General features: G+C 32.4%; 1 protein-coding gene across 4 annotated transcripts in view; it reads right to left on the reverse strand.

Annotated features, from left to right (window-relative positions):
• LOC145258892 (uncharacterized) overlaps positions 1–12,005 on the reverse strand; it is a 381,700-nt gene that overhangs the window by 115,023 nt on the left and 254,672 nt on the right. For all 4 annotated transcript variants that reach the window (XR_013864110.1, XR_013864111.1, XM_080116649.1 and 1 more), the window contains exons 8-9: positions 11,246–11,383; positions 7,060–7,200 (exon numbers count right to left, since the gene is read on the reverse strand). Coding sequence is in view for 2 of the 4 variants with exons in the window: in XM_080116649.1 (XP_079972775.1) it covers positions 7,060–7,200; positions 11,246–11,383 (279 nt within the window). In the remaining 2 variants the exon portion in view is untranslated. The remainder of the gene's footprint in view (positions 1–7,059; positions 7,201–11,245; positions 11,384–12,005) is intronic.

The raw sequence follows: 12,005 nt of genomic DNA on the forward strand, positions 1-12,005 counted from the left end.
AGGATTGAATAACTCGACCGGCGATAATCATGACTCCCTACACTGTTGATTTCAGAAAGTATTACGCACTAGTATCTGTAAGTATTAAAAATAGTTATATATATATATATATATATATATATATATATATATATATATATATTAATGATTATTTTGGGTGCGTGTAAAACATGAAACACTTCAACCATTTTGAATAAAGTGTAAAATCGATCAAGATAGATAAAACTATGTAAAAAAAATACATAAATAAAAACAGCAACAAGCTACATAAAAATGATGAATAGTAAGGGGTTTTCCACTGTATTTTTTATAATAGATACGATCACAGACTATGGAATCAGTTATACTAAGTTCAGATCCTGTTGAATCTATGATGGTCACTTTTCGAATGTTGGCAAAAGCATGAAGCTCTAAGTTCTTTCCAACTATTAGAAAAATAGAAACGTAGCTCTTCATAAATACAAAAAAAAAAAAAAAAAAAAAAAAAATGCCCTCTTGGCGAGACAAGTAAATAAAGACTTATTGAAATACATTTTTTATTTATTTTTTGATATTCAATTTTTGATTTTTAAAAAACATTTATTTATTCATCAGGAGTATTTTACTTTCACTGTATGACCCTAATTACAAGTGTTTTAGTGTTAGGGTTAGCTTAAGCTTTGCTGATTATATAATAGATCCTATTCTTGAATTATGTTTGTTATACACGTATTGGAAAGTCGATTTAATACCTTCGCTAAGTTTTTTAAATCTTTTTTTTATTTTTACCAATTATCAGGTTGTCAGTCTCTAAACAAATTCCCATGGGATCTTCATGAACATTTCATTAGATGTGCATATCTTTGAACGAGAAAATCCCCACTAGATTTTGGAAGTCTTCTGGTTCAAGAGCCAGGAAATTAAGTCTGACATGAAAAACTTTTACAAATTAAATGTTTTTTTTTTTCTTTTTAGAAGTGTTTATTTGAATCAATTAAAAATTGACCTACTCCGGCAAAAAAAAAAAAAAAAAAAAAAAAAAAAGTAAAAAAAAACAAATAAAATAAAATAAAATAAAATGAACAAAAAACATGTATAAAAGAAATAGATGAAAAAGAAAATAATTAACCAAAATAGTCAATTTTCTTAAGATGGCAGCTGGATATGTTTTTATTTATGAAGGGAAGCGATTAAAGTGCTAAGCATAACAAATAATAAATAATACTGTTAGACTTAAAAAAAAAAGAATGCACCCAATTCCCTATTGAGTTTTAAGACCAGAAAAAGGATATTAAAGATAAGATTAAATTTCGACCATGTTTCTTTCTTAAAGAAAAAAAAGTTAATGCATTGCACTGTGTTAAGAACTAATTGCACGTAGCTATTACTTGTGTTACGAATGTCATGTCGTCGTGAGATGTGTATAACTTTATACACGGCTGTCGATAAGCTAGGTTGTCTGTTTTGTCTGCTGTTTCACTGATTCCACATATACTCTTTCAGAGAAGATTTATTAGTCCATACAAAATGTACAATTACAGGAAACCAAAGAGAAAGCAAAAGACAGAAAGATAGATAGATAGATAGAGAGAGAGAGAGAGAGAGAGAGAGAGAGAGAGAAAGAGAGACGTTTTGTGTTTCGCACTATTTGATTAACATTGTGAGCCAACCCTTGCACTTTATAAGGCATTGAGCGGGCGGTGAGTTTTCATGATTGCTCTACTTGAATATCTGGCTAGAATCATGTGGTTTTATTACATCCGTTCGCTAAGGTCAATTTTTAACTAATTCATTAATCAATATGCTGGCATTGCTTAATTTAGAAATTATTTTTTTAAGCTATAAACGCTGTGTATCGCTTTATTGCATGTCAATATTTTTTAAATTTTGAAATTGCTATGAAATCCAGAGAAGTGAAATTTGGTACACGGAAAGAGCATAACAAAGTGCTTTATTTCCCTGAATTTTGTGGAATCTAAACAATTATTTTGAAAGTTATGCTAATTTTTCTATTTTCTGATAATTTTAAGTGTGTATCACTCTATTGCAGGTCTTCCAAAATGCCTAGAAAGGGTCGATTGACAGATAATGAAAAGGAACGTGTGGTTGCAGGCCTTGCAGAAGGTTTATCTCTTGTAGATCTAGCCAAGGAGATTCGAAGAGATCGAAGAACATTGTCTTTATTCGTTTAAATCCAAACATCAAACCAAGGAAGGACAAAAACACAAGAAAGTCAGTTTCTGCTCGTGATGTTAGAAAAATTCAACTTATCAAGCAGCCAGGCAGCAAAAGTGCTGCTATATTTGACAAGGCTGGAATACCTTCCTTGTCCAGAAAGACACACTGCAATGTCTTAAACGAAATTGCAAGAAGCATTAAGCCCATAGCAAGACCTGTTTTAAACCAAACATAAGGAAAAACGTTTGGCTTCGGCTCAGAAATACATGAAAACCAGCTTTGAAAAAGTTTTTTTTCAGCGATGAGGCCAGAGCAACCCTTGATGAACCAGATGAGTGGGCCAAAGTTTGGAGTCCTCTTGGATCCCTACTCCTCATCGATTCCGCTGTCAACAAGGAGGTAAAGGTATCATGTTTTGGACTGGAATAATCTGCAATGAACTAATTGGACCATTTCGAGTGCCAGAAGGTGTCAAACTGACAAGCCAGTTTTATATTTTATTTTTAAATGAGCATTTGTTACCAGCAATAAAGCGATACACAGGGTTTAATATTTATATATAAAAAAACTGAGACTAGTAACCTCATGTCTATGAGAGACATTGCAGTGAAGAAGAAAGGGTGGGGGCCAATCAAATTACAGATACGTTTTGTTCACTTTATCAAGAACCTTCAAATGGGACAGAGATTCACCAGACCAAATATCACAACAGTATTCCATAAATGGTCTGACAGATTTCCAGAGATAGAGAATAGTCTCGGGTGTGAGAAAGTGTTTAGAGCGACAGCGGGAACCGATTTTTCGATAAGCAGAAAGAGTAATGGATTTAATATATGAACTCCAAAGTATAATTGTGGAACAAATTGCCATATCAGCTTAAGATAAGCTATGTCATACAAATTGAAACGGAGTGAATGAAATCACAAATAATAGTAAAAGATAGATTAAGGAGACATTTTCGGGAAATTTTCTGATAAAATAGCAAAATTTTATCTGCATATTTTTGAAAATCAATATTCGTTATTTTTGCTTGAGAAATGAGTGCTGTAAACTTTTAACCGGACAAAGTCGAACTGTGATTTTTATCCTAACCCTAACCCTAACCCTTATTTATCTGTAAACTAATCCTCAGCTAATCCTAAACTAACTCTAAGCTAACCATAGCAGAACCCTAAACTAATCCTAAGCTAACCCTAAACTAACCATAACATAACCCTAAGCTAACTCTAAACTAACCATAAAACCTAAACTAACCAAACCATAACCCTAAACTAAACCTAAACTAACCATAACATAACCATAACCTAACTCTAAACTAACCATAACAACTCTAACCTTACTCTAAACTAACCATAACATAACCATAAGCTAACCCTAAACTAATCATAACATAACCCTCTCTAGACTAACCATAACATAAACATAAACTAAGCCTAAACTAATCCTAAGATGACCCTAAACTAGTTGATTTTGTCAGATTCAAAAACCATATCAGAATCGATAAATGTAACATTTCTCGCTGTTATCTTTAATGGAACGAGTGCCCTAGTATTACTACTATAATGTTATGTAATATATTTATGCCGAATTAAAAAAAAAAGGCATAAAAACACAAGTTTTGTTTTTCTTTTCATTTTCATTCATATTTTTATATTAATATTTACCTCATCTCCCCATTCACCCCAACCCACAAAAAACAACTTCTTTTAATATTTATAGAAGAATAATCAATAGAGATTATTTTTAAATTCAAATATAATGTTTCTTTTTTTTTTTAAATGGAAAACAACTTTTGCTTATTTAACATAAGAGCTTTTTAGTAAAAAAGTAAAAAAAAAAAAAAAAAGAAAAAAGAAAAAAAAAGAAAAAAGAAAAAAAAACGCTTCTGGAATTAACCTAATTTGAAACGAAATTACCAGGAATCTTTTTATAGTTATTTCCAGGCAACCATTTCTAAAAATACGATACGGACATAAAAGGAATCAAATCAGCTCTCGGATTATTTTAAGTAATGAAATTACCATTTTTTTGTCCATTTTATACATTTTCTTTTTTAGCTTTAGATTTGAAACAAAAAATGACAATGTGTATTATTTGGACTACTATTCTCATCATGCTTGTATTTATCAAATTGTCCCCCCCCCCAAAAAAAACAATAAAATAAATTATTTGTATTATTTCTATTAAGTTGGTGCAAAAATAATTTAATTTTTTGACGTTCAACTTCAGGCCAAAAACGACATTATTTTTGCACCAACCTAATATTATTCGGACTACACTTCCCATTTTCATTGTTTTTCTTAGAACGCTTTGACCTGAACTTGCGTGCAACGAATAAAGTGCTAAGTTATAATCAGTTCTAAGTGAGCAGTCTTTTAGATGGTGAAGAGTCAATCCTTAATACGAGGGACACTAATAATACAATTACGAATTACTTAAAACATCTATCGGGTCATGGCTGACGTCACGAAATCAACTTCTGTTAAAGATTCTGTACCGATTTCTTACTTCGACGTTACATTTTTTTTTGCTATAAATACGATATTAATATACAGGTCAGATTTGGTTAAATATTTCATCTGATAGTTCCAAACAGTTTTCTCTGAATTTCTTTTTTTTTACTATCTATATATTAATACTTAATAAGCGTGAGTGTTATTTTGTATGTTATGCTTACATCTTTTTTTCTTCCGAGTGACTGTGTATGAATCTCCATTTCTTGTAATAAATAGTGTTACCAATAATTTTTCATAAGTTTTGGTTTCGGTTTCGCTTATAACTGAAGGAACTCAAGATATATTTTTTCTTCATAAGTTTTGATTTCGGTTTTGATTCAAGCTGATGCACCCAAGTCATACGGATAAACTGTTTTTTCTGAAATCACAACTTTATAAAATAAAAGAATAAATAGAAAATTAACTCTATAATAATATATACGAAATATGCATACATTAAAATATCATATTTAAGCATATTTTATGATGGGGCTATGCCAGGCGTCCCTGCTAGCTTAGATAAATGATTTTGCAGTTTTAACAAAAGAGCTACAAAAATATCAGGGCGTCTCATTGAACATCCACAAAATGCCAACATCAATATATTAGATATGAAAGACTCTGTAGTGGAATTTCCACAGGTCCCCCTAGTTATTTATGATTTCATCTATTTCTATCTTAAAATGGTAATCGCATTTCACAACATGTTCATAAATTATATTATTGCATTTGTCAAAAAATCTTTTTTTTTTTTTTTTTTACATGGAGGTCCCCACTTATCCAGGCCTGGAAGCCACTCGGGGAGCAGGATTATTGCGTGTAATCAATGGGATAGTATTGTAGTTATCGTTAGTATTGGAGATTTGATAAAGTGTCTTACTTAAGGGCGCGATTCATCAGGAATTTGTTTAGACTTGAAGACATCCAAGTTGTAGTCGGATGGGAAACAGGCAAACGGAAGAGAGTTCCACAGGCGCGCACCTCTAAGAAAGAAGCTTTGTTCATGGAATCTGCGTTTTGATTTAGGCACAGATAAAGAGTGGGGAAAATTACTGACAGTAGTTTCAGCTAGACGGTGAGTAGACATTGCGTTTATGAATTTTTGAGATGACGATTGATTATTCGTATTATTTGGATTCTTGTGACTACTGTTCTCACCGTGAATGTTATTCTCACATCGTTTCTTCTTTAGGTGTATCTTATCAAACTCGAGAACCTTTCTGTTGAACTCGAGTCTGTACGGAATTTTGAATGGAACCCTTTATTTAATCAACAGAGGTAGTATGTTCTCGTTCCGCCAGTCATGACTAGGGCTAGGACAAGAGCATATTCTTTTTTCATTGTTTTGACTCTCGAGTTTGTATCCGTTGATATCTTATATGCTTTTATATAGAATGACGTGGTTCTCGATTGATTAACTGTGTCTAACTGTGTCGGATATATACTCGAGAGTCAAAACAATGATAAGAATATTCTGTTGTCATAGCCTTACTAATGACTGAGTAGAAGTGCTCAGTAATTCGCAGTTTTATTTTGAGTGTCACCCGCAGTGAGGATTGAACCATCAACCTCTAGAGGTGAAACCTTTACAACTGAATTTTACCAAGTGCTCTATCCAAATGATCCAAGTTCTTGTGGAAATGTAATTGCGAATTACTAAGTGGTCGTGAAAATTCAGATACCACCAAGTTTTGTACAATTTTAACAAATGGTATTAGACACCAATTAATAAGTATCCTTCGAATATACGTCTGTTCAAACTTGTTGATATGTAATGCTAAGAATTAAAAATCGTCAAACATTCTTTATTTTTTAATAAAAAGCAGGCAAATAATTTGACAAATATCAAGGTTGAGACACGTTATGTTTATTGAGTCACACATTGGTTTCACATATTTAATCGCATCATAATTATCTCAATCTGATGAGAATTTACATAGTGGTAGTCTTCATCAACAATGGGACAGAAAGACAGAGAGAGAGAAAGGGAGAGAGACAGAGAAAGAAAGAAAGAAAGAAAGAGAAAGAAAAAGAAAGAACGCGTGTATGTGCAAAGGAGTCTATTTGGCGTACAAATTTTTAGATTATAACCTTTTTAATCTATATTGGGCGTCTTATCTCTTGATCACTTCCCTCATAATCTAGAAGATTCTACACACAGGATTTCCTTGCCTTCATATATATGACCAGTTCGTATCCTCGACTTCCATTATCACAACCCCCCCTGGCTTTTCAGTTATCGTTAACCTTTGTTGACCCCTTATCCACCCGATTTCCTGTCACACCACCAACTTGCCAATTCATGCACCAGCGATCATGTGTACTAGCTAACTCGCCCACTCGAATATCTAACATCATTACAACCCCACAAGCGAAAGAAAATAGAGAAAAAGAAACAACAACTCACCTTCCGTACAATATTCACCAGTCCACCCAAATTCGCAGATATTTTGCGGACAAAATCCGTTTACTGGGTCGCATGTTGCACTATTCTTACAGAAGCCACAATACAGTGAACAATTTGGTCCGTATGTGCCATAGTCACAATCTAAAAAACAACAAAAAATAACAAAATAATTCAAACACTTTAACAATAACAATCACGTATTAGTTTACTAAATGTTGATTTATAATTAAAACAAATGTTCTAATCAAATGTATAAGTTTTGTGAAAAATTATAAAAACATAAAAAATAACATAATTTTATTAATGTTTTTTTTTCTAGTCAAAAACAAAAAAACAAAAAAAAAAAACAAAAAAAAGAGATGAATACATAATAACATCTCTTGAAAATAGAGATATCTCAGTTTTAACCTGAAAATAAAGCCACAATTAATTTATAGTGTCCGTTACTGAATTACGGAAAAGAAAACAGTTTAGTAATACATCTAAACTATATATATATATATATATATATATATATATATATATATATATATATATATATTACTTATAAAATAGTTAACAAGTGTTTTGCCGTATCTATAGTGTTCATCATATGTTATCGTTGTTGAACTGTAGATACGACGAAACACGTGTTCATAGGTATTTTATAAGCAAAGTAAATCAATAATAACCATGAAAATTCGTGAAACTTCGCACGTTATACGGCAATACTTACGCATGCGTAAATATAAAATTTTAAGCTAATTTGCGCAATAGCGAGTAAACGGCAGCCATTTTGATGACTTGCATTTTTTCAGCGTGCCAACTTTATATGCAAGATGGGACGTAAAGGTGCTTTAAGTCAAGCTGAGAAGTCTAAAATTGTTCAAAGGCTCCATAATAAGATTTCCACCTTAGAAATTGCCACAGAATTACACCGTGATCATCGTACAATGAAAAAATATTGTATTAACCCTAAACTTTGCAACGGACGTTCTGACAAAGGGAAAATTCGTAAGAAATCATATCTCACGTCGGACAATGAGCAAGATCAAGAGAGAAGTTCGCCGTAACCCACTTGAAACTAGCAAACAAGTTTTTGAAAAAGCTGGCGTTTCTGATGTGCCCAAATCAACTCGTTGCCGTATCCTGAGGACGATTGCAAAATTTGAAAAGCCAGAGGTCCGCCCTTTATGAAGGATATCCACAAGAAAAAGAGGATGGAGTGGGCAAGAGATCATATGAAGGTGAATTTTCAAACTGTTTTGTTCACCGATAAGTGTCGAACGACCCTTGATGGACCCGAGGGGTGAGAGGAGGATGGTACCATAATGAGGGTCTACGTCCCCAAAGGATCAGGAGTCAACAAGGAGGTGGTGGTGTGATGTTCTGGGCTGCAATCATTGGCAATGAGCTGGTAGAACCATTCAGAGTCGCAGATGGAGTGAAAATTACCACCAAACTCTACATTGACTTCATTAAGGAACACCTGGAACCCTGGCACAAGAAGAAAAATTGGGCATTCCGGAAAAAGATGGTATTCATGTATGATAATGCAATGTCTCATTCTGCAAGGATAGCCACTGAATATTTGGAGAGAGTTTTGTCAAACATGGGAAAATAATGCAATGGCCAGCCTGTTCTCCAGATTTAAATCCCATCAAAAATCTGTGGAGCATCTTGAAACAAAATATTTATTCCGTAGGAAGGCAGTACAACTCCAAGGATGACCTCTGGAATGCTATTCTGACTGCTGCCAAAGACATTTCATCAGATGAAATTGAAAGTTTGACATCTTCAATGGACCAAACGCTTTTTGCTCTTGTCAATAAAAATGGCAATTATATAAGATATTGATTGTACTATGAAACCATATTAAAGTTGTTTGTTCTTTATTATTGTTGTTGTCAATTTATAAATTCATAGAATAATCAATATTTCGATGACTTTTTAGCACTTCACCATATTTTAGAATTGGTTTGCATATAAAGTTGGCACGCTGAAAAAAAATGCAAATCACCAAAATGACTGCCAATTGTTTATTACTGTGCAGATTAGCTTAAAATTTTAGATCTGCGCTTGTGTTAATGTTGCCATATAACGTGCTAACTTTCACAAATTTTCATTGAAAACTATCGGAGTTAGAACACAAATATCGGTTTGCATATAATTCTGGCACGGGGTGTATATATATATATATATATATATATATATATATTATATATATACTATATATATGTATGTATATATATTATATACATATATGTATAGTAAGTTATAAAATATATATGGCGATTAAGCTACACTGAATATTCCGCGTTTCATCCACTCTAGGATTCTTCAGGCTTATATATATATATATATATATATATATATATATATATATATATATATATATATATATATATATATATATATAGCTCCTGTAAATAAACATACAAATCGTATACTGTAAAAGTAGCAGCCAAACGTTTATACAAATAGACATTTGAAGATATCGTTTGTGAGCGCAGATTCTATGGGCTGGAGGTTAGAACTGACGACTGTGGTCCAAGAGTCAAGAGTTTACTATTCTATACATTCCAAGTAATAATTACCAGAATTAAATTCAACACACTGCTGTAAAAACTCCCTACTTTAAAACTCATAACTCTACTGTCAAAACTTGCTACTCCAACATCCACATCCAAACTATTTGAATGTCTGAAAAATCAGCCCTTTTCTAAAACCGGAAGCGTTTTATTTGCACATTAAGTGACAAGATCGCAAGCATATAAAGAAAAGCAGCAGCCATTTTTCTTTTCTTTTTATTTGCCAACGAACACTACAAGCTGCATAAAAACAGGTTTGTACCAACTTTTTAAAAGAATTTAACTAGATGGTTGTAGATTTATGGAGCATTCATCAGTGCTTGCATCTTGCACATTAAAAAACAAAAAGTCTCATCAAACAAGAGATAGTCCTTCTCTCAGACAGCTCCACAGATTCACAATTTGGAATTTTTTTAATTCATTTTTTTTATACAGCCTATCATCATATGCTATATATATATATATATATATATATATATATATATATATATATATATATATATATATATAAGTTTGTTCTTCTGATCAGTTTTCTTAATTTAATTCTGAGACTTTCACGTGCATATCTAAGCTGACCTAATTATTAACGCTAACTTTCGCGCTTTTTGTCTGGGTCAGTTTGACCTTGCTTTTCAAATTTAAATTGTCACCGTTTTTCGTTTTTTTTCAAGCCTTAATTTTTTTGATTCATCCAGCCTTGACAGACGTGTTTCAAATTTTATCTCTAGTACTTTTCATTTAATGATTTGGAATTCATTCCATTTGCGCTTTTTTCCAAGGAACTCTGCCTTTTGGATGATTTTGGACCATTTGGAATTTACCCAGTGGATTGAAATTTTAAATTCGACCGTTTTGGATTTTACCATTTTTGGATTTTTACCCTTCACCGGACTATCCATTCATGTGAAATCTTTTTATTATTTTTCTTTTGCCTCCTGTTCCCCTTACTTCACCCTTTTTTCTAACCAAGTAAGATCTTTGACTTACTTGTAGTTTCATTAAATACTTTTATATGCAAAATCAGATCCTGCATTTTGCTAATTCCTGCCCTCTGATGAGAAGGAGAGTATTTCTTCGAAACTCCGCGGATTAAGGACAATCCACTTATCTTGTGCTTCCGTTTTTAAAATTAAATATGTTTTTACCTCTTTTTCAAGATGTCTTTTAACATATTTTATTAATCATTTGTTCATATATATATATATATATATATATACTTGTTTATTGTTATATAAACATGCTCACATCCCGCTGCTACAAATAGCCACTTGTTTCAATCAAACAACAGATATCATCAGGCAGCGACTTGACTATTCAAAAGTTTCATTGAACTTTTGAATAGTCAAGTCGCTGCCTGATGATATCTGTTGTTTGATTGAAACAAGTGGCTATTTGTAGCAGCGGGATGTGAGCATGTTTATATAACAATAAACAAGTATTATCAGCTCTTTTTATTGAGCACTAACAACCTCGTTGAATTCATTAGTCCATTACTTTTGAATATAAAAAACCCCGAGTATATATATATATATATATATATATATATATATATATATATATATATATATATATATAGTTTACAATAATTTTGATGGTATAAAATAGTTTCTACTTACTGAGTGAACAGTTCTTTCCTTTCCATCCAGGTAGACAACCCGAAAGACATTCGCCAGTTGATTTGTTACAGACTTCCAAGTCATCATTACACTTGCAAGATCCAAGACATTCGTATCCAAAGCTGAAATCATTGCAGACTGTGGAAAGAAAGAAAGGAATAGAAATATACGATTTATATAGAGTGAAAAAACAATTCCGTATTCTTCCTACAATCTCGAAACGTGAAGAACTGAATTCAAAGTCTTTTTTTGCTAAATTAGAAAGTCTTTCGCTTATATCAGACTCACAGGTTAATAACCTCAAGGTGAGATTAAATGACTCCTCACGTTCGTATACCGGCACACCAGTCTTGTTTTGTGAATAAAAATGGCGAAGTGAAAACATTCGTACCATCAAAACAATCTGTTTTAATAAAGCTTTATTTATCACGAAACCTGACAAAGAGATCAAGATTATGTTAATCCTGAGGGGGCACTTTAAGTTTGTTCAGTTGGATTCGGTAGATACACGCGATTTTACTACATATATCGAGACCAAGTTAAAGTAGTTAAGAGTGGAGCTCTGCCTGTTACTATTTCTAATTTGATTATATCTACTTGTCCTCTCTTCCCCTGTCTCTATGGTCTACTCAAACCTCATGAGGCTAGAATATCGTTAAGATCCACATTATCTATGATAGCGTCTTCTAAATATAACGTAGCCAAGCCGCTCGCCACTGTTATGAACCCAGTTTTGGAACACTATAGTTCATTTTGTATT

The sequence above is a fragment of the Euprymna scolopes genome, chromosome 3, assembly GCF_053919585.1.
Source record: "Euprymna scolopes isolate OS-2025 chromosome 3, ASM5391958v1, whole genome shotgun sequence".
Classification (NCBI taxonomy): domain Eukaryota; kingdom Metazoa; phylum Mollusca; class Cephalopoda; order Sepiida; family Sepiolidae; genus Euprymna; species Euprymna scolopes.